Genomic DNA, 23,776 nt, shown 5'->3' on the forward strand with positions numbered 1-23,776 from the left:
GCAACTTGAACGAGTTAATCTGCGCGTCACTTCGAGCGTTTACGTTTTTTTTTCTTTTATACACAAACACAAAATCTTTTGTTAAAACTTAAAAAATTGGTCGAAATTTATTTCGACGGGACTTCCCTCGCACCTAAAGTAATCTCGCTTCATCGGAAAATTATAAAATGTGATTTTGAGATTTTTATTTTGTCATAACCTGATCGTTTTCCGGGTTGGAACCGTGTTAACTGAGTTTTTGACCTCAACGTTTCGCACACTTTCGAAAGTGGCATCTTCAGGATCAGGGTTAAGAATAAGGCAAAATAGCACGGTAACTCAGTATGTCAACCATACCAGAGGCGAAACTCTTTAAAAAAAAAAGAGTTTCCATGATCTTATAGTATTAGGTATCTAATGGTATAGTATTGACAGAGGAAGAAAAGCAGCAAGAAGTGCAAGCGCTATATAAAAAAACTATCCTAAAATTTCTAAGAAAGTTAAAACCGTTCGAAAAACCCTGGAACGACTGATTGCAGATTTTATTTATATATTGCGAAACCCAGACCCTCGTCTGACATATACAGGTCGAATCAAACACGGTATTGTGGTGACCAGACTTCAATTAAAATGTCCCCTGAAAAAAAAAATAGTGGCGCGAAATTGCATTTGAATAATTTGAATTTGAAAAAAAATGCAATCAAGAAAAATCATTAAACATAGGCAACCATGTGGACATTTAGTTCTTTTCTGGTAGTTGGTAGCTCCTAAAGATTGTCTTGGTAGTGTCTAGTGAGGGGGTTGGTAGAAGATGGCCTGCTTGGGAGGGAGGTGAGATGCGTCACTTTTGGTTTGTTTGTTGTGGGATAAACGACGCGGTAAGAAAGCTAGGTTAAATTTAGTTGGTTTGGTAGTTAATAAAAAATCCTTTGTTTAACGAAAATTGATCGTAACGACGACGCCACAGCTAATTCTTACGGGTTTTTCCAAGCGGAAATACGCGAATTTTCGACCGACGCTAACACGTGGTGTAAATTTGTTTTATTGTTTGTAAATTCACAGTTCATGTTAGGATTTTAATCGTTAACTGGTTTTAACACATGTTTAACCGTCATAGATTGTTTAGATACAACACTTGCTAGGAGATTTCATGCAATTCACTTAGTCAGGACTCATTCTTTGTTTACCAAATTATGAATAAGGTTTCTGGATGCTTATATTCAAGTGTTACATTATAATACTTCTTAATTCCTCATACAAGATTGCTAATTGTTTATTTACGGCAGTTAAATCTGTAACCCGGTCTAGCCAGACCGGTGTGGGTCCCAACAATTTTAGTGTGAGAATAAACAAAATGATTGCTCTTACCTTTTTGATGGTGGCGTCGACACCAGGTCACATAATTCACTGTTGAAGTCGCGAACCGCAAAGAGGGGTTGTCAAAAAAAAGGAAGAAAACTACCTACGATTAATATCGCACACGTTAGGAAAATTATTAAAGCAAAACACAAAAACAAAGACAACCTTAACTATCTGAACACTTAAACTGAAGTTAAATTAAAAGCTGACAATTTAACACAGCCTACACAAAAACACAAGAATCAACCCGCAGGAGAAGTTCCCGACCGACCACTTCAGAACCGAAACAGTAACTAAATTTTTGGACAAAATTTTGAAGCCAAGTCGTACCTTCCTGATTAGAGGGGATACTTCTTAGCCAACCACCTTCTTTCGGGGGTGGTTTCGCGCCGGGGGCTTTTTCCCACAGCTTTGACCTAAAAAGCGAGCAAGGACTTTGAGCGGGTGGTCTGTCGGCAAATTCGTCCAATTCATAGAAATATCCTTCCCGTACAATCGGCTTACAACAACAAACGTAAGTTACAGAGGTACTCTGCGCCCATTGTAAACGGTGAGAATTTCCTATCTCGAACCCTAATAAAAATTACCCCACTTCGGAATTTGCTGGCCGATTTCTTCGGCCCATGCTCGAGGCGGCAATGCAAAACACGCCTCTACAAATCCGGAAGCGAGACAATCTGTCCGGCCGAAACTAAAGCTCTTTTCTCAAAAAAACCCTATTACTATTAACAATTATCAAATCTACAATCAAGGAAAAATCATCTATCTCTACGAATAAGTTCCGCGTCAAAGACTGACATATCTGGTGCTTAATGGCTTCGATCAAGAACGTTTCAATTTTACAACTCTAAACGATGGGTTTCCACGTTATTGCTAGGGCCCATTGTATAGAGTGCATCAAACCGAAAACGTGCTCGGTCTATGGGGATTTTTGGGAACTTGGGTACGGATGGATATTGCGGGGTAATTTCGGAATTTTGGGTAGTAAGATTGGACGGAGTAATAAACCATTATTCAACAGAAATGACATCTTCGTTTTCTGGAAAAGTTCCCATCAGAAAAATGCGTCGGTTGCCTCTAATAAACGCGATGGTTTGCAAGTGTTACAAATCAATCTAACGTTGCCCCACTCTGGGAAAATACCGTGAAAGTATGGTAGAATTCATAATATCGTGCACTGAGGTACGGGAGGATTAAAAATTTTTCCTCTTAAGCAGCTGCATCATATCATCACATAACCGAGACATTTTCTCTCAACGTGTAAAGTTATATCACCCAGACATTTTTTCTCGCAACGTTGAAAATTACATCACCAAGAAGTTTTTCTCGCATCGCCGGATGCATTTTGTGTTTATTATCATGTGTTTTGTTTGGCACAACCTGGGGACAGTTCACGATATAAACTCTCAAAACCTAATTGTTTTAAGTAACCAATCACTTGGATAATGGCAAAATTTAACATAATGTAAATTCTTTGTCTGAATCGTTGATAAAGTGTGGCATAATTTAACATCAGGTAAATTCTTTGTTCTAGCAGCGGCCATGTTAAAAGCGTATTTTCAAACCGAGCACATGTTTGGACTGTAAAGTCTCGTTGAACAAATTAACAACATTGTGGGTCATGTGGGACGTGCATGTAAGTCATTTGATTTAGACTATTATTTAGCGGTACTTTTCCAACCTTGGGGTTCACCACTTGTACCTGAACACATTCCGACACAAAAAAAGCAGACACAACGTAGGATCCATTTTGTTAGGCGATCACAGCCAAGGCCAAATTTTTAAATTTTGCGCGGGCTTTAAACTTTTTTTCACTTGTCAATTTAAGGCGGGATTTTTGGGTTATCACAGTATTTTAATCAAATTCATTAGAGGATGAAAGAAATACAGAAGTTAACTGAGTGTATATAAGTACTGCATCATTCGCTCCATTAAGATTTTTGTTGAAATTACTCTTAATGTAATTGCCTTAAGAAAAAAAAAACACTGGTAGCCTCCCAAGCTACTAACTAGCTTTAGGGACACCTCAAGAATTTGATTGTTACACAAAAAACACAAGCAGGAGGTAAACAGAAGGTTAAGGTGAAATTTAGGTCATCTTCATGGACCTGAGCAGAATGATCCAATCACTCTTCAGAATTCCGAAAACGCTTTCCCAATGGACAACCCCATTGAACCCTCATCGGTTTATCCTCCCTCCCTTCTACACCGAGCTAACCCAGAAAGTGGATCATCTTAAAAATGACCAAGCTCAGACGTGGATCTAAGCTAATAAGAAACCGTGCAAGTTACTAACACTGTTATTATCACATGAACTTGTAAAAGGAAATTACGACAAAATATGTATATCCTTTTAATATAAAGCAATGGAGAGCTGGATCGAGGAAGGTTAAAGCTTAATCGGGACAACCTTAAGCAGCTACACACCAGTAACGACGTTGCAGAATTACAACCAGTGTGTCTCTGCCACTCATCCTGTTGAGGGCCACTTGATATTACTAACCTCACTTTCTTTTGAGCAGCTAATAATGAATTCCATAAGATATCCGGACAAGGAACGTCTTCTATATCTTGGCCAATTAGTGTAGGCAGATCATTTCCTTTATACCTGGTTTTCGGAAACTTAACTCAAGTAGAGGGGGTGGTTTAGGAGATATTAATTGTTATTCTAAAAATGGTCGTTATCAATATTAATCTTCTTCTCACCACGAATACTATCAGGCCAACTACCCTAGCACAACCCAGGTCCACCTGGGTTTTTCAAGACGCAGCCCATTCTCGAGATCCGTGCCCTGGAACGATCCACACGGTTACGATAGGTCTCTTACATTCCTAGGATCGTGACACGTAATATCAGTTGACGATCATCTCTCATGCTGTATCAAGAAAAAAACCAACAATTCCAAATTTTTATAGCATTTAGTTTATACGAGGAAATAAGAACACTCATATTTTACCCTAAAAGTGTCGACTGTTGTGACACCTGTTACCGGTCTAACAATTTCTTGCTTGATTTAGCCCTCCGTGCTGTACGGAGAAAGTCCTCTCACCGAAATTCTACTCAAAGATGAAAATCCTATCTTGCTTCAGTATTTGTTCCTTGAGTTTAAATCCTTGGTAATTCATCTCTGTCCCTTTTGATTTACAGATAATAACATCCATGGAAGTGTAAGATAAGACTTACTTAAAGTAACAACAACATTTTTAGAATTATTTCTAAACCTTGCAGTATTTTACAGTTGATGACTGGTACTTTCTGGTCCATTTTTTGTTCTCGAGCGTAAACTAAAAAGTATTGCAGCGGGGTTCATCCAACGAATGGCTATTATTGTTTCATGAAACGACGTTTTATGACCTGTAGAATATGAAAATAGGTCTCCAGTTGCAATCTGTCTGCCGTCTATGGTCTGTGTCCATATTTATTAAACATATTAAACAGATACTTAATCTCCCAAACGACTAAAGCGATTGTTGTCAAATCTTATATACATTTTAGGAACATCGCGTTGATGTTAAAACGCCAACCAAAATTTGTCTAATCATCCCCATCAACAATGCGATGACGTCACATCAAAATTTTGCATTGTAAATGTTATGTAAATTTGATAAACTTGTACGTAAGCGGAGAAAAATGTTGCTTCTCTGGTGGGAATCGAACCGCACGTTTACTGCTTGCCGGGCGGGTGCCCTTACCACTAGACTACGGAGGAGCTTATCTTTCTACGCTTACTACTACGTATTATTGTGTCGTCACAAACTTATAAACTCCTACGCTTCTGGTGTATGAAGTCGTCTTCATTTCCCCGTATATAAGCGTGGTAAATTTATAACGTCATCCAAATTTTGCTATTACCTTTTTTCACTTGTCTGCTGTATACGATAGCAGGAGAATACTCCACAACGACCTCTTCTTTGTCCTCACATTCGGGTGTATTGATAACACTGTAGTTTTGTAGCTGCAATTTCTGCAAACAATATGTTTTACGAGTATTTTTAAACAGCATTTTAAATAAATATTTTTCAAATGTATGTGCAATCACATCGTAACAGATCCTTACTTACCCATGTTTGTAACACATGTTGAGTAAATTAATACATACATGAAATTATTCACTTTGTTATTACTTTTGCAGACTGGTCAGCATGCGGTGTTGTTTGCTTGTGACAACTATTTTATAAGCAAAATGATTTTCAAATATTGCAAGGAATATCATCATGTGTTGTAAACTCTATTCGCTGTTTCCCTAAAACGTTTACAAATCTCTTACAACTATTAGAAAAATTGCACTCGTTCTATTATTAGAATAGGTTGTGGTTTTATTTCTAAAATTGGTCGCTATAACAATTATTATTATTATCATCAGTAACGGGATATTGAATAGAAGTTCAAAACTTTTTTTTTCATTTTTAGTTACTTTTGCTCCTCAGAATTGTACTTTATTGAGTGTGTTGTGTATTAACTTAAAAAAAAAAAATGTTTTCTGTCAAATTTAAAAAAGCTAAGACAGATCCTGAAAAAATACAAAGAAATATGATAAAAGCACAATAACTAATTTTGATTATTTCGCGAAGGTAATTTTCAAAACATGAAAATGTTGGTAGTCGTTTCCGTCAGACTGGTGTGTGTAGTTCAATGTCAATTCAAAATTTTGCCCAGCAATTCTTGTTTGAAGTGTTGAAGGGTTGAATATTATGATGTAACATGCTTCTCAATTCGTAGTTTATTCTGTGCCCATATTTATTTTTTTAACTATATATTACCATAAATTATAGAAAAACAAAAATAATATTTTGAAATTTTGACCAGGCACTAACATTGATTGAATGGTTACATAAATAAAAATGATTTATTGATCTGTTACTGGAAGTGATCATATAAATTTAATAAATAAATAAATTTGTTAATAACTGTGTAATGTTGTTTATATTCGTACGTTTATATGTATAAGTAGATGTATATTTTAAAATTTTTTGTAGTGCTTAAAAAATATATTAATGAATCAGTTACATTGATTGATGTTATCTTACGATGGCGATGTTGTGTTCCTTCTGTCGACAGTGTCTACAGTGTGGTTTAAAATGAATAGGTATCTATATTTATTTCATTTTATCTATATTTTATCTCATTTTCTCCACCCCAGACCGATTCAACGTGTAGGATCTGCTTTAATGAGATTGATACAAAAATTAACAATATTCTAATAAAATATTTCATTATTTCTAAATGGTTAAAAACTGGAAACACATTTTTGAAAAGTTTAATGGCAAGAAACAACCAAAAAATTCATAGCTGGTTATTTTTGTAAAAAATTTGGAGCTTCAGTGTGATAGAGAAATAAACTTCAATAGTCTATTTATTATTTTTTTTAGTTAGCAAAATAAAGCTCATCTGAATTTTTCCAGTTTAGTTAAGCTGTGGTATTTTCATTCTACTTGAGGAAGTATTACCTACTAATTTTTCATACACACGTGCCGAATCGTTTGTTGTTAAAGAAATTAATTCAAAAGTTAAAAACAAACTGGACGTAACAGTTAAGTACATAATAAACATGTATGTAAAAACAGAGTCCCCTTTAAAAGGATTTTTTGATGTAGACAGCTTCGAAAATAGTTTCTCTATTAAAACACATAAACAAGCGACAAAATAATAGACATTGAAGAAAAATAACTTGTTTAGCTTTCAGTAAAATTGGTTTAAATTTATTTAGACGCAATTTCTTTCGCCCCTGAAATACATTCTTCTTCTAAAGAAATTTAATTTGGCCAATTTTATTTATTTTTTTATGGCAACCTCTGCAAGTTAAAATAAAGATGTGTGTTGACTCTTGAAGTCCAGGTAGAGCTTGTTACATCCAGGTACCAACAATGTTAAATATAAAACAAATAACCAACAGAAAAATGTATTATCAGTACATGCTTAACTTCGATTGTTTAGGAGACAAGTCAAATTATTAATTAAGCTACAATAGAACAAAAAGTTGTGAATATTATTTTGGGTAACTAGCTAATAGAAGCGGGTGCAACATTTGTGTATTCTCAAATTTTTGGGAAAACGTGGGGAATCGTTCTTTATTTGATCAATACAAAAAATTGTGACCAACCTTCGCGTTATTAATTCAACATTTTTACGACACGGTCACATGGGTTCAACCCACATCAGAGCTCTTATACTTGTATAAAATGTGATGATGCAGACTTTTTTGCGAAAATCTGGATGCATTCATAACCCCCAAATATAGGGGTAATGAGCCAGACGACAGACAGACAGACAGATAGACAGACAGACGGAAGCAGGAGACCTGTCTTTTCGTATTCTAGAGGTCACGAAACATCGAGAAAATATGAAAGTAACACATTTAATTTAACAATAAATTAATACAAGAATCCAATTATGTCTTTTATTATGACTTTATTTCAAACACTGTTTACAAAAGCGGATTACAATAAAGATGACGTTTATTCATTGTCGAAACGGCTGTTAGCAGCTGTGCACTGCTTCAAGTTGATTTTTGTTGATGATAAACTAAATTTTCACTAATGTAAACAGGAATCGAAAAATAAATATTTCTTTTATTTGATTTTATTTTTTATTTTATTTACATTATTTTTATTTTATTTTTATTTATGTTTATACATTTTGTCTTATAATCATCACATCAAATGCAAGACATTTTTTATGCGGAAAGATAAAAGAAAAGGCAAAAACAGTTGTATGAACACATAAAAATTAATTTTAGCTTTATTTTGAATAATGAAATGTTAGTCATATTATAACAATGATTACGATCTAATTAAGACTGTTATTTTAAAATTACGTTTTATGTCAAATCTTGGTTAATACGACTGAACGAAACTGAACTAATCAATAAAATTTTCGAACTGAAAGTTCAAATATTTCGCAGATGAAACAAGTATGCATTCATTTATGGTAAAGAAGAGCACAAGGTAAAAGTGTGGTTGTTGTGTTGTAGTGTTTCTCATCAAGTTAATAATACATTTATTACACACTTTCCGTAAATATTTTGAATCATTGATTCCATCATCGCTATACAAAATTTTGCGAATTTTGGACGACATAACAAATAACAAAACAAAAAGCAAATTTTGAATATTCAGTATTTTTGTTAAAATAATTTAATGCTAAAAAATAATTTTAAAATTTTTATAACGAACGCTAATCAGTATGTTTTTGGAACTGTTTTCGCAATTTGTCTTTATGACTATTTTATTATGTTTGGTGCGCTTGCTTATCAATAGTCTGTATAACTTACCTTCATTAAAAATTACGTAAAAAATAAATTACAAACGAAATATAAAACACAGTAAAAAATTAAGTCAAAACAACATAGAAACGAAAATTAACACTGCAGCGAATTTGAACCCTTTTATTCTGGACGTTGAATTGCACAGGTATCCTTCACATTCATGACACTTTCCATCTAAGGGTAAATAATACCCAGTTTGACCCAACTTGTTACCATTCACTGTCCTATCTTTAACTGTATCACATTTTCCCCGCGGAATGCACCCTTTTATATCCATAATGTTTCCAAGAGAATCTACACACAAAGAGGAACACAAGAATTAAATATAGTGCTCAAACAGATACTTACCTGTCCCAACTATTTTAAAACAGGCAACTGATTCTCTCTCGAAGTCGATTGTAAATGGCAATAGGCTCTTGCTCTGTTCGTTGCAATTTCGCGCTTTGTGGGTTTTATTTAACAAACCGTTTATTGAATCTGGTCCAATTTCTGTTACGTAACACGTCAAACTACTGACTGGAAAAAGTAATAAAGAAAGTAATTAGAAATTCGATGGAAGATATTTTTACCTCCTTTTAAGTAAACAAGTATCAAAACGAGGAAAACAACATGTTTCTCCATTTTCGCGGCTGTAAACCGCAGAGGTTTGCGCACAACTAAACTTAACGTCGAAGAATTTTCATCAACTTGCACTTTCGTACTCTATTTCGGTGATACTAATGTTTCTTGAAAATACAAGTTTTAAAATTAGGGTTAATTAATGTCATGCGGCTCCAGTAACAATGGATATTGATAGCTATAATGGGCAAGGCTGGGTGTTCAATTACATTTGATTGAAAGTTGAAGCGTGGCTTACCGTTGTAAATGTACAAATAAATATTCGAACCGGAAAAATGTGCAGTTTCATAATGTGAACAAATTGATGAACTCAAAGCTACTGCATTACACATTATTGACGTGGAGACTTTTATAGCGCGTTTTAAATATTAGTGAAGTCATGGTGTCTACAATTGTTATGTTCTGAGCTGTAAGTTGTATTAATATAAATGCCATTTCCGAATACATTTTCTCTAATAATAATAATAATCAATTACACTGTAACATTACAGGCGTTAAAAAAATATCGTAACATTGTAAAACTAAAATATAAAACATGTGTGATACCATAAGTCTTTTATTGCACCCAGTATCATTAACATCATATTAGGCGCCTTTTATTAAAATATGTTTCACTTTGTTGGCAAAATTTGACCGGGGCAATGAAATTATGGCCCTTGAAATTTTATTACAGAAGTCTTACGAATTTGATATACATATGTATATTGCCTTTCGTGCCTGTAATATAGGCGCGAAAATCACCTCTATAATTATATTTTTTTATATAATTATCCCTCATGAATAAAATGTATGTGTAAATGTATACAGAGGGGATGGTTAAAATTTTCTGATCAACAAAAATTTATTTTACGTCGTCTTTGAAACATAGTCCAAATATGGTTCTAACTGCTTGACGCTAAAAGGAGGAATTTCTTTTAGTATGCGAACTATGTCCCCATATTAAAATTGCGTACGTCGGGACGATTTGAAACAGGCTTTAGTAGGTAGTTGATGGCATATTAGTTTCGACTTCAATGCATACTTGTTTTAAAAGAGAGGTTGTTTTGTTCAATCTGTCGGACATGGCGTCGATTTGTTGTTCTCATGTTAGACTCGATTTTAAAGAATTTCATAACCTAAGGAAATTCGTCTTTATTATTATTAAAATTACGGGTGCAAAAAAGTAATTAAAAAACATTAATGTAAAATTAAAAACCAAGGAACCCAAAATCGATCCCTAGAGTACTCAGTTTTTCAAAATTTTCCTATCATTGCAATAAGTAAGCATACATCTGAACAAATAACGTTTTAGAGTATTATGAAGATAACCGAAATGCATATCTGAGAAAAGTTTGTTATGATGACTGTCGGAGTTCTCCAAGGCTCCGTGCTCTTACCTATCAAGTATTTGATTTACTGCAGCGATTTTCCTCTTTCAGGCACAACAAGGATCAAAATAAGGATGTTCCAGGACGACACTGCCTTCTGGACTTCTCACCGATCCCCGACCCGAACCATGTTCATAAACAACAGGTCTTCCACCACTTCGAACCTTGGTCCAACACCTGGACGATTTCCTCAAACAATAAAAAAATCGAATCATAGACACTCACTTCCATGCTAACGTTATCCTAAATAATTTCTAGCAGTTTTCGTGATAATGAACTTTTACTTTAACCAAAATATATCACGAACTTTATCTCTTTTGAAAAACTCCACATAATTATCCACTGTGCAGCTTTAGTTTGTATTCAAATCAATACGTGCAAAGACATAATAAGTTAAAACTAAACATATCTGCTTTGCTCCACATTGGCAAACAAGACTAAATTATAAAATTTTTAACATTAGAAAACAACTAGGTCAACTCACAATACTGTTACAGTTTATGGGCATTTAAAAATCGGCGTGGGTAAAACTCAACAATTTATTTCACAGTAATACATACACAATTTATTTGACTAGACTCTACTTCTCCCGTTGACTGGACTCCATTGGCTGTTCCCGGCGGTGATCCCTATTTAAACAACCACTGCTCTTTTCTAGATATTTCGGAATTGAGGTTCTCTGGAGTGCCCATTGCGATTTCCGCTTCGAGGCTCTTTTTTAGTCGAGCGCCATCGTCAGGGATGATGAGTCACCACCGCTCATCACTGTTTATACTAGAAAACATATAGGCGTCATACTGGGGCGGAATATGGGTTTACTTCGTAACAGTAAGGGAACTGAGAGAATCAGTGCAAAGGAGCATGTTCCGATTGGGAAGGGAAGAATTATATTGCAATGCCTAAAGAAAAATATATATTTCAACAGTGTATATGTTGCATTCAGAGTGTAAACGAAACTGAGTAGTGGTGGTGGTTGTGGCGGAATCGAATGCACAACCCGTGCCTTCAGTTTTTTTTAGAGTCGTCAGTGTAGATTGTGAGGGTGAGTGGCCAGGACAGTGTGGAAAGCTTCTTGAAAAAGTGAGATTGGAGTTGATTGCTTGGGATAGGCTAATAGTGATAAGTCTAGTTGGGGTGCAGTAATGTTCCATGGAATGAAGTTATTGATATAGGAAGGATATGGAATGCATTGATGGTATAAGCTGGGTGAAGGGGGCGGAAGAAAAAAGACTTGGGTAGAGTTGGACGAGAATATGTTTCTAGGTAGGGATTATGGTTCTAAAATAGAATAAATACTATAAATCACTTTTTCCTAAATCAAGGATTAGCGTCAAAACCCACAAATTCTGATTACTACCCCATTGAGGACCAATGCAATAAAAGCATTTTTATGTCACGGACAAACTCTATCGAAGTTTTCAATGTTATAAATAGTTTAGCTAACACAACATCTACTGGAGAAGACGAAATACCAGTTAAACTATTAAAATTTGTAGCTCAAGAAATAAGTGACTCTCTAACCGACATCATTGATAAAACAGTTATAGAAGCCACATTTCCAGATAAACTTAAAATAGCATACATACATAAAAAAGGTTCTAAATGCAATTTCGAAAATTATAGGCCGATAGCGCTGCTCTCAAATATTTCAAAGATTTTTGAGAAAATATACTACAAACGAATATCGGAATATTTTGAAAATAACAACTTTAAATGTACAAAATGGTTTTCGAAGTAACAAATCTACAACAAGAGACATCTATCAAGCCTTACCCAAAATTATAACATCTTTAAACAGTGGTAAGCAGACTACAATGATGTGTCTCGATCTGACAAAGGTCTTTGATACTGTCAATCATCAAATTCTGATTCAAAAACTTGAAATGTATGGAGTGAGAGGCATCTCTCTACAACTCATTAAATCGTATCTTAATGGAAGAACACAATGTGTAATAGATTACTATATGGGACAGAAAGTTAAATCTAACAAACTCCCCATTAGTAAAGGAATCCCACAAGGGTCTATTCTAGGGCCGCTCTTCTACTTAATACAAGGTGACTGCGAAATATATGCAAAAAAAAAAATGGGGAATAGCTCACAATATGATTATGTCACTGGAAAAAATCCACGGTCCTAAGTGGCTAGAAAAAATTATTTGAAATTAAATGTAAATTGTTATACGCGCCGCTGGTAATGTTTCGTGACCTACATAATTACTGCAATGAATGGGCAGGCGACTCGGATTAAGAACCAAAAAAGTAATTTTATCCGGTACTTTTTTAATCGCAACGTGAAAAACACGAAAAGGGCCAGTCATTATCGAGTGGTCATTGAAATCGGTGTATGGTCCAGTTTTCCAATGCAGAGTGTGTCGATATGGTAATTGGTGTGCGCGAACATCAGTGGTACAGCATCTCCGAGATCATGGTACCTTCAACCTCAAACTCACGATCGTGGTCGTGATGGGGCAGAAAGAAGGAATTTGATTTTCGCAGCTTGTAGTGCATCCTACATTAAAAGAACACGGTCACATCCATACCATGTTGACAAAATGCACGGTTTGGAGCCCGCTGATTCTCCACGTTGTGTAACTCATTTTTTGTCCGATGGAACTCCACATAGTCGTCAACAAGTACGATTTCATGAGACGGTTTTCGATAAATGTGTATCGGTTGGATGAAACAGTTCGTTTGTGGAAATCAACAGTGTCCAGAAATTATCGAAGAGTTTCAACAAGTGGAAGTGGCAGCCGCTACTCCGGTGTTTTTTTTACCTATCAACAAACTTCTTGCGACGCTCTCACGCCTGTATTGCTAGTCAAGGACAACATTTTCAACATTTCTTGTAAAAAGGTAGTAGCATTCTAAGTTGCTCTTATTTTTGTTCCAATAAACAATGTAAAATCGTTGTGACAAGGACCAAACAACCGTCAGAATCAAAATTACCAAAAAACTTTCACAGTGACCTTTAACGATGAATGAGTAAATGAATGAACGAATGATAAGCAGCAAAAAGTCGGTTTTACTTTTAATTGAAACTGAAAGTGTTTAGGTCGTTTTTATTCGAACGTTTTTCCAACTCTGTTTACAAGGTGGCTCAGTGCCTTCGTATCGAGGGTGGTTCATGGGGGTTTTGCCCCATTCGATTTTTAATTTGTTTTTTCTATATTTCGGCTCTACTAGGGTGGGGGATGCCGTGGTTAAAATATTTGCATATATTTCGCAGTCACCCTGTATATGCTAATGATCTTGTTCAATATAGTGAATCTTTTTCAGTGCAATTTGCTGATGACACTAATATTATTATTAGGGAAGCGTCTTGTGAAGACCTAAACAAATCGATTGAAAGAAATCTACAGAAACTACAACACTGATGTAGGTTAAATCATTTCCAGCTAAACGATGATAAGACTGTTATACTAAAATTCAATTATAAGTCGGATACAGATTGTGATATATCAACACAAAATCAAAGCGTACCACCAGCTAAGAATAAAACCAAATTTTTAGGATTGTGGATCGATACAAAGCTTAACTGGAGAGAACACATAAATATATTATCATCTGAAATATCAAAGTATTGCTTTGCTCTGAAAATGTTATCCAAATGAGCCTCACCAGAAGTTGCAATGATGGCGTATACTGGATATGTAGAATGTAGAATAAGATACGGAATAATATTTTGGGGAAACTCGGTAGATGTAAATACGATATTCATTATACAAAAAAGTTGTATTAGAAGCATTTTCAATCTTAAGAAAACGGATAGTTGTAAACCATATTTTCTTGAAAAAAGAATACTAACTTTAGCAAGCCTGTAGATATATGAATGTGTCATGTTTATTCTCACTCATAAGGATCTTTTTACAGAACATGAGCGCACTCATACTTATGATACACGCTTCAAAGATAACTTTGACTGTGAGATGATGAACTACACTTACCTCCAAAAAAATGTTTTATTTTCAGCATTAAAAATATATAACACTCTACCAATGCAACAAAAATTAGGAAATTTAAGACATGTAAAATTAAATTTAAAACATTTTTTATTAAAAAATGCCTATTATAATATAAAAAAATATCTTAGTACCCAAATGTAATTGTTATAAGTATGTTTACGTACAATTAACTTAATGACATGTAATACGTCTCCGACTTTTTATATATAATAAACTTACTTACCTATTGATAAATGCCATCGATAGAACACAAATCTAGAAATCCCAGGACTCAGCAAAAATACATAATTTTTGGATTAAAAAGTTCAATTGTTTGTACTAAAACACTTAAACCAGTTCCTTTTTAACCCTTCTACATTTCCAAGTATTTTATGTCATGGTGCAACATACCTAAAACCTAAAGACGATAACACAAAAATCCATCAAAATACAGACCTATCAGGTGTTTACCTACAATATACAAAATAATAATTTCATGCATTACAAAAAACATATATCCATAGTATTTTAAATCTGACATTATCAACGAAGAACAAAAAATATGTGTTAAAAAATCCTTTGGTTGCAAAGAACAATAATTAATCATAGATTCCATTATCTGTGAATAAGCTCGAAAAGAAACAGGAACATAAATATATAAATATACTGTTTTTATTCATTGTAAGAAAGCTTACGATTCAGTCCCGCATTCCTGACTATGCAAAATTCTGGAACTAGGTATACAAAGTTGATCCTAAAGTATGTACTTTTTTCAAATGTTCAATGAGATTTTGGAAAACTTCAAATAACCTTAAATTATCAAATAATTCACAACGACTATGTACAGAATAATTCCGACTGTAATGGATTTGACTAGACTCTACTTCTTCCATTGTCTGGAATTCATTGACTGCTCCAATTTAAACAGCACGCGGCGCTTCTCGAAAGGTCGCCGTCACCGCTTCTAGGCTTGTCCTGGAGCAGCGATCGCGTCTTCTGCACATATTTTTCTCAGACTTTTAATTTTCGTAGTAATTTTTGCAGTAATTCTGCTCTTATGGTAGTCCGGTCGGTTGAGGACAAGCGTTCCGGGTGAATACAACAAAGAGAGGCTGCTGAAGTTTGGGATATGATATTGTCAAAAATTTGTCTCTACTAAATCTACACTATTCGTTGATCAGGGGGACGTGAGAGTAGTAAAACCTGAACCGCTCACACGATCAAATGTAAAGAGGAGTCGGAAAATAAATATTTGTTGACGCCAATTATTAATTTTTTAATCAGCAATTATATACACTGTTTCATAAGAAACAGATACAAAGAAAACAATTTCATCTATTTAAATCAGAAACAGATGTCGTATAATTGAAAATATACGATACTGAAAGCAAAATTTAATATCTGCTGACATGCAGTTTGCTCATGTTATTGTTGTTGATCTTTATCTGTGTTGATATATTTGATTATTATTGTTTGGTTTATGCATTGTTGCACTGATATCTATTTGTCAAAAAAGTGTGCCATATTCTGGAAACTGCATTTTATTTTGTTATTTTCTTGAAAAAATATAGGTTTCCTTATAAGGTTAAGTAACCTCTCCTGAAAGCTTATTTCATTTTTCATGTACTACTAAAGTTTAAAAAAGAAAACACTGATCCAAGAAAAAAATATTTTTTATATCTGCTTGACATAAGAAGTATTGGGTCATAATGGATTTTTTAAACACCGTTAGTTGAAGTAGTTAAAGTAGATAACAGATTTTACGTTTATCAAGAGTACCAAAAGATTGAGATTGAGCATTTATTAAGCTAACATTTTTTTCTTAACATTTTTAGTGGTTATTTTTTGTGTCGGGGTTTTTCAAGTATTAACATTTGTATACAGTGGAGTTAAATAGGAAGAACGAGCTGCCGCAAGTGTTAGATGCATAATTAATAAGAACGGATATACATATAATAGAAATAAATAGAAATCTATTTAGACATGAAACTAACCACTAAGGTACGAGACAAAAAATTATCACGGGGCAGAATTTTTGCCTAAATGTATTAAAAGAAAGTGAAGATATCTGGTTGATAAAGCAATCCTATTTTTAATTAATTTAATAAAACATTTTTACAGAAAACACAAAACTGAACGAAATTTATTGAAAATAAGTAATTTTGTTAACGGACTTATTGTGACAAATTATTATCACGCTTAAAAGGGAAATAACTAACTAACTAAATGAAAACGAATTTAATACCCTATGTATTTTCCACCTGCTTCTATGAGATTATAGACGCGTTGCTTCATAGAATTGACCAAATGGATAAAGTAATTGACGTCCAAATTCTCCCAAGTCGTCAAGATACCATCTTTCAGTTCATTAACTGTTGCGTACTGCTTTCCAAGAGAACCCCATACATTCTGAATAGGTTTGAGATCCGGGCTTTCAGCAGGCCATAGTAGCAAAGCTATATTTTGTCGTTGAAACCACGTTTTCGATGAATTAAACACATGAATCGACGCATAATCTTGCTGAAAAATCACTTTGCTGTCTTGAAATAGGTTCAAATGTGGTTTGAGGTGCACTTCCAACACATCTTGGTAATTCAAAGAGTCCATTTGATTTGAAATAAATGCTAAGTTAGTATTTCGTAAGCTACTAAAGCCACCCCAGACCATAGTATTGCCACCTCCTTGGACTCGTTTCGACAAGTATTTAGGTTCTTCCGTAAATCGTGCCAATAATTTCTAAAACCATCAAGACCATCAATATTAAATTTCTTTTTATTTGAAAAAACAGTCTGGAACCATTCTTCATTTTTCGTCTGCATTTCTCTGGCCCAACCACGACGTTTTTGAATATGCTCTTTTGTTAACATTGGTTATTTCTTATATTTGGCATATTTAACATTTTTGTCATTAGCCAGTACTCGCAAAACTGTTCTTTTGTGAACAGGAAGTCCTAGGATCGTCTTTATCCTTTGGAACGACATGTTATCCTTTGTAGCCAGAGTCACAATGGATCTTTTGGCACGTGCAGTGAGTTTTTCTTTTCTTCCACAATTTTGTCGTCCATTTTTATTGTATTTCTTCCTTACAAACTTGGAGATTGTGGTCCTATCTCTTTAAATTGTTCTTCCTATTTTCGCAAAAGTCAAACCTTGGTCATAGTATGCCTCAATCTGTCCTTTTTCACATTTTGTTAGATCGTTTTCTTTGCCCATGACGAAAGACAATTATTGTAGCTCGGTCAAATATATTTCGACACTTTAACAGTTGTAACAAACAATTACGTATCGTACAAATAAACAACAATTACGCATACTATGTTTTTCTATTTAATTTTTATACAAAAAGTGATGAGTGATAATTTTTTGTCTCAAAATTTCTTGACACAATTGAGTTTTCACAGATCAGAAATTATTTGATGCAAAAATATCACTGAAAAAAGCATTTTTGTATGCTAAATTAACTTCTACTGGGTGATTTATTTAATCAAAGGACTACATAATAAAAAATTCTTAAAAAATTGCACCGTGATAATTTTTTGTCTCGTACCTTATTATTATTGCAGCAGTTGGTCCAAATTGTGAAAATATTGACACGAACGATATATTCTGGGAAAATCTGACTCTTATCATCAAAAATAGTAATGGAATTATTTACGTAGCAGGAGATATGAAAATTCAAATTAACGGTAAAAGAGCCGGAGCAACATTTAAACAAATTATCACAGAAACAACTGAGGAAGCAAGTGGCACACTGAAAACAAACAACAAACAAAAACAAACAGCACGATGGACCCAAAATATAAACTACGATGTGAAAATTAAAAAGAATAATAGAACAAATATCTGAAACACAGAATAAGATTACAAAACACAAAAAATAAAAATCAAAAACATGATGAACGAAGAAAAAACAACAGCTAGACAAAGTTCGTAGAGACTATGGAAACTAACACCAAAGAAAATAAAATATTGTTTTATAAAGTTTTGAAATGTACAATAAAAGGAAATTAAGAGCAAAATGCTACTATAAAAAAAAACAAAGATGGCAAAATATTAACTAATGAGACTGCAATAATCGAACAACAGAAGGAACATTTGAAAGGATTATCAACCGAAGCAGCAGATGAAAACAAAGACGGATGTAAATCACCAAATGGATAATGAAGAAAAATCAAGAAGAAATAGACAACCACTAGTAAGTTACACACGAAGAATTGTAAGAAATATATAAATATGGGAGTAGTTATTAAGTTATTCAGTTTATGTATTAAAGGCTGGGAAGAAGAAACGATACCAAAAAATAGGAATCCTAACCCCCATATTTAAATCCGATGACACAAGAAATTACAGACTAAAATACATAGGTATATAGAACCCACTAGGCAAGCAAAACTAATGAATGTTTTGCATTCATAGATCTCGAAAAAAATCTGTAGATCGCACAGATTCAGAAATTAAATACCCAAAAGGAATAACTACATAGAAGTGATAGAATTAGAAACGTCGGAGAAAGATTAAATACGAAATCGATCCTAAAATATATAGAACAAAAACACCTGAGTTGGTGGGGACACTTACAAGAAATAGAAGGAACAATATCGATACGAAAGATACCTGGAACAAGACAATTGGAAATAATGAAAGTAAAAGGGGCAACACATTAAACTCAGCAACACAATTAGGCCAAACTCGGAAACAGTGGGAAAAATTTGTATATTTAAAATGTTTTACCTACACATCACAGTTTTGATATTTCAAGGTCACAGTGCGTCACTGTGAGGCCAATCAGTACCCATCATTTGAATGGCTGTTCAGAATTAAAGTCGACTCTCCAAACTTTGTTACATTTCACGATTTCTAATTGGAACTATTGTTTCAAGCTGTTGCTATGTAAGTTAGAATCTGTAACTAATGGCTTGCAACGCTTATGAAAAAAAAAATTGTTGACTTTAAAACTACACTGTATATAATTATTATATTTTTGTTTACAAATTTATTAAAACACCATAAAATTCTTTATAATAAAGATTTTTCCATGACACTATAGTGGCAATATTATTTTAAAACTAAAAAAAAAAAAATTGAGATAAGTAATTCTATCCAAAATTCCAAAGTAAAGGACTAAATTATTTCGGAATTTATTTTATGGCACAAAACTGCCAACATACAGACAGAAATGAACAATCTTTTCGTAATTTAGCGTTTCGGTAGGCCGATAAACCATCAAATTAGACATTTGTAAAAAATAAAATTATAAAACATAAAGATAAAATAAGACCCAGTTACATTACAAAAATATTATAATTGTCTTTAAACATAAACATTGTGGAAAATTTAGTGATTGTTTTATTGTCAGTCTGCGTATTTTTTATTTTAGAAGTATTCAATATTTTAACGAGGCGTACAGTATTTCAGTTTACAGTTTTATGTACATACAAAAATCAAATAATTATTTACACTTGGAATGAAAATAAGTTAATATAATTACTGAAAATATTATTTTCTAGGAACATAGGTTTTTACACCTGATTTATTCTGAAAAGCTTAATTTAGTAGAACAAGAATATTGCACATCATTTAAGAATGCTCACTATCTAAATTCGTCCAGACAATTAGAGTTGTAGGTTTATAACCACCGATTATTATGCTTTAGAGTAATGAGCCGTCAGCTTATCAAAATAAACGAAATGTAATTAATTGCTAGACTAAAATATAAAATCTTAAAATAACTCTGACAAAGTTCAGTACGTTATCTATTTTTTATATTGTTTAGGAAGGAATTAGTGTGTAATTAATTAATAAAAATCTTTTACAATTTTACATAATCTTTAGTATGCGAATGATTCAGTTGTTAAATATTTAGCAATTAAGTCGTCATGAATAATAACACAGTGTTGTTTTACAATTAATTGTTTTCAAATTAATGAATCACCACTATTACAAACCACTTAATTCATCATCTAGATTATAACCGAAAGCTACTTATACGTGGATAATTCTCAGTACTTTCAATGTTATCAACGCGATCTATAAAATAATAATTTAATTAAGTAACTCTTGTAATTTACAACACCCACTTCATAAACGATAAAACCATTCATTGACGAAAGCTTGATTTTGATCCACCACTCAAATTTCGTAATATTGTAGTATTAAAGGCGCAACAAATACAAATGAAGCCACCAAACTAACCAACACATTTTCTGCGGATGAACTGTCACTTAATTTAACCGATCTGTATGTCACTGCGTTGCATCCGTCTTCTTCGCACTCTGTACAATACACAGCTTCTGGGGGTGGCTTGAACATTTTTTTAAAACTAGGTTTCATCTCTTGGCAGCCGTTTTTGGGAAAACAGCCTGTTAACGCTCCATTAAGGCCTGAATAACGTAAAATAAAATAAATAGATACATAAACATTACGTCCTACCTGTTGCAGTGACAGTGTAACAGCATAACTCAATAGTGATGTTTCTTGCTGGAAGTCCTTGCTTTTTCCTGATCTCGTTTAACACATCTTGGCATTCTTTTAATTCATGTTTAATATCTTGTATTTTGACTGACTGTTTTGTGTAGTTAGATGCGTAACATTTCAAACAGAAACCTAAAAAAATGTAATAACACAAAGAAAGAAGGCTGAAATGAGTGATATATACGGAGATAAAAATATATTAACTGTTGTTTTAACAAACAGAACGATATATATCCTTTGGCGAAAGAAAACAGATAAAGTACAGAAAATATTTACACGCTACACAATAAGTGGTGTAATAAACTATAAACGACCGTGTAGTAAACTAAAATTTGGAATTATTTTTGTAAAATGGTGGTCAACACAGTGGACACTTTATGACGTAAATTACAGCTTGGGACAAGCTTGAAACATGACTTACGACATTGAAACTGTATTTTTTGTTAGTATTTTTTAAATCACAATCAATATTAAAAAAAAATATGTAACTACGTCTTAATTGGTGTTATGATCATCAAAAAGCTTACCATTTTTAATGGTAGTTAAGCACAGAATTAAAAAAACCAAGTATCTGGACATCTTCACCGGCACTAGTAGCAATAAGCTTGGATATTTCGGAACAACTCAGATTAGATTAGTGGTTTCCACCAAACACTTAAATGATGCACATATGGTATATTTTCTTCCAAATATGCTTCATATCCAGTAAATTTAATTAATCACTATTGGTTGTGATTGATCGCCAATGATAATAAAGATTAATCCTGTGAACACAATGATTTAGATAATGCGATAATTTTTATTTGACCACTTCTAAGAACATCTGGAACGAATATTGACTGAAAATTTGTTTTAGTTATTATGACGTGAAGGTTGTCGTCATTTACATTATAAGGAGTATATTAATAGGAAGTAAAGTAAACTCAGGCAGTATTTTGTATGTTAAAAATTTTATGAATGGACCCCATTAAATAGATTACTTCGTATTTATAGATTTTATGGACACTTTTGCTGTACTTAGTAATATCTGAATACTATTATTTATTATTCTGTCGGAGTGTCAATAAATATTTCGTTTGAGGCAAAATAATTATTAGCTTAATAATATTTACGAGTATAACCTTATTATTTACGACTCACTTAAATGAAGCTGTGCACCTACATGTGGTTAAAAAATATTATTTCAACTATTTCATCATGCCATCAGTATTGTTTGAAAAAGAATTTTCTTTAGTGTTATGAGCTCAGATGCTATGTTAAAACTGCAAACAGCTGCTCCTAATGATGAACGATTAAGTAAATTTATAAAAATAATCATATTTGATCTTTGACGTTTGACATTTGATTATAAATATTGTGAACGATAATTTGTCACGATTATTAATTTTTTTTTTTTTTTAACAAGGTATATTCTTAAAACAGCAGTATGACTGCTCGGCTTCAATCCCAAAATTTATAACTAAATATTTGTTACGTCAGTGTCGTGACTTACCCAAATTTTGTACTGTTTAAACACAACGAAACTTTGAAATTATGGTACACAAACTGAATTTAATTACAATTTCATTAGACCAGCTTCACACTGCACTAATTCGAGATTATCGTACAACTGATAATTTGATAAAATAATTACTGTGTTTTTACGATTAATAAAACCCATATCTTTCAATATGCACTTGAATTATCTCACCATTATTAATAATATCGGTTTACCTGAAAGAGTGGAACACATGTTGCAGTTCTTTCAAGTTGCTTGTTCTATATATTCCTTTTAATATCAGGATTAAAACTGAAGAGCTGTATATATTATATTATATGAAATTCTTGGAATTAACTACAACTTTTTTGTTGATTTATGGCCTGCTGTTGTGTATATTTACCCAACTTAATGAAATTAATAGTTTGTGAATTTCATAGGCGTGGTCCTGCATGGTTTTCAGCTAATAAATACTTCAATCAAACCTTCTTTGTATAAATAGAATAAAGATTCATGCATACAATAACATTTAATCAGTATTTCATACTAATTGGATGTATTTGATCAGAAAATATGCAACAATATTTATATGATAATTTTTCCCCTGTCGTTGACATATGCTAACGGCGTTATTAAATGTCGAAAAACAGTTGTTTGTAATGTAATCGATAAGGAGTTTTATAGAAGTGAGGGCGAAACAAAACATCTTCGCAAATGAGAAAAAGATGCTTTCATTGCGTGTCATGTAACATTTTTTCGAACGATGAAAAATTGAAGAGATAATTATTACACTGTTTGAGTCTTTCGATTAATGAGACGAGTAATCATGTTTCCACTAGTGAGGAAAATAAAACACGATTTTATTTTCAGGTGGTCATTGTTTTCGGCCTGATGGAAATATTCGAATAGAGGTATGTTAATACCGAGTCTGGTTTGAATCATGGTCGAGGGTTTTGGTAAAAATTTTATTTGTTTGAAAATATTTACATGAAGTTACAAAACGGGAGGAGTCTGGCAGTAAGGAAGGAAAATTTTAAATTTTGCCGAAAAAATAGCTCTGAATACAAAAATCAGTAGAAACGACACTTTTAAAAGTAGTTGAAATAAGTAAACTGTTGATGTTTAAACCCACTTGGGACTCTCATGTTTGATTTTGACAAATTCTAATCCTGGTAATTTTAATGTTTGTATTTATTATGATTGAAAATTTTCATATTCTGTGATATGTTGATTAATAATTCTACAAAATACTAGTCTATGATAAGAAGTGCATTAATTTTTTTTACATCACGTTACGTTA

At 33.1% G+C, this 23,776-nt stretch overlaps 2 protein-coding genes across 6 annotated transcripts; both read right to left on the bottom strand.

Annotated features, from left to right (window-relative positions):
- Positions 1-7,722: 7,722 nt before the first annotated feature.
- Positions 7,723-9,549, bottom strand: LOC135132227 (uncharacterized). 3 transcript variants are annotated; one of them, XM_064060242.1, is made up of 4 exons: positions 9,460-9,549; positions 9,173-9,399; positions 8,952-9,119; positions 7,723-8,897 (listed from the first exon to the last, which is right to left on the bottom strand). In XM_064060242.1, the coding sequence occupies exons 2-4, from the start codon at positions 9,222-9,224 to the stop codon at positions 8,674-8,676; spliced, it is 444 nt and encodes a 147-aa protein (XP_063916312.1). In that variant the 5' UTR covers positions 9,225-9,399; positions 9,460-9,549; the 3' UTR covers positions 7,723-8,673. The 3 variants fall into 3 exon arrangements, with proteins under 3 accessions (XP_063916312.1, XP_063916313.1, XP_063916314.1); XM_064060243.1 differs by having other exon boundaries at positions 9,173-9,414; positions 9,460-9,541; XM_064060244.1 differs by having other exon boundaries at positions 9,173-9,328; positions 9,460-9,540.
- A 10,327-nt stretch (positions 9,550-19,876) lies between these two features.
- LOC135132612 (uncharacterized) lies at positions 19,877-22,545 on the bottom strand. 3 transcript variants are annotated; one of them, XR_010281059.1, is made up of 4 exons: positions 21,527-21,760; positions 20,958-21,131; positions 20,606-20,908; positions 19,877-20,555 (listed from the first exon to the last, which is right to left on the bottom strand). XR_010281059.1 is itself a non-coding variant. In XM_064060753.1 (3 exons), exons 1-3 carry the CDS (start codon positions 21,576-21,578, stop codon positions 20,658-20,660), a joined length of 477 nt encoding a protein of 158 aa, XP_063916823.1. In that variant the 5' UTR covers positions 21,579-21,760; the 3' UTR covers positions 19,877-20,657. The 3 variants fall into 3 exon arrangements, 1 of the variants encoding a protein (XP_063916823.1); XR_010281060.1 differs by lacking the exon at positions 21,527-21,760 and adding an exon at positions 22,492-22,545 and having other exon boundaries at positions 19,877-20,908; XM_064060753.1 differs by having other exon boundaries at positions 19,877-20,908.
- Between the last annotated feature and the right edge of the window lie 1,231 nt (positions 22,546-23,776).

The sequence above is a fragment of the Zophobas morio genome, unplaced genomic scaffold, assembly GCF_036711695.1.
Source record: "Zophobas morio isolate AGI-343-1 ecotype UQ-CSIRO unplaced genomic scaffold, CSIRO_AGI_Zmor_V1 ptg000021l, whole genome shotgun sequence".
NCBI classification, from domain to species: domain Eukaryota; kingdom Metazoa; phylum Arthropoda; class Insecta; order Coleoptera; family Tenebrionidae; genus Zophobas; species Zophobas morio.

Excerpts from the sequence above, each read along its gene's own strand:
- LOC135132227 (XM_064060242.1), bottom strand. The coding sequence starts at position 9,224 with ATGGAGAAACATGTTGTTTTCCTCGTTTTGATACTTGTTTACTTAAAA. Across the intron at positions 9,120-9,172 it reads ACTTGTTTACTTAAAAGGAG|TCAGTAGTTTGACGTGTTAC; the intron begins GTAAAAATATCT and ends TACTTTTTCCAG. Across the intron at positions 8,898-8,951 it reads TTTTAAAATAGTTGGGACAG|ATTCTCTTGGAAACATTATG; the intron begins GTAAGTATCTGT and ends CTTTGTGTGTAG.
- LOC135132612 (XM_064060753.1), bottom strand. The coding sequence starts at position 21,578 with ATGTCCAGATACTTGGTTTTTTTAATTCTGTGCTTAACTACCATTAAA. Across the intron at positions 21,132-21,526 it reads CTTAACTACCATTAAAAATG|GTTTCTGTTTGAAATGTTAC; the intron begins GTAAGCTTTTTG and ends ACATTTTTTTAG. Across the intron at positions 20,909-20,957 it reads TTACACTGTCACTGCAACAG|GCCTTAATGGAGCGTTAACA; the intron begins GTAGGACGTAAT and ends TACGTTATTCAG.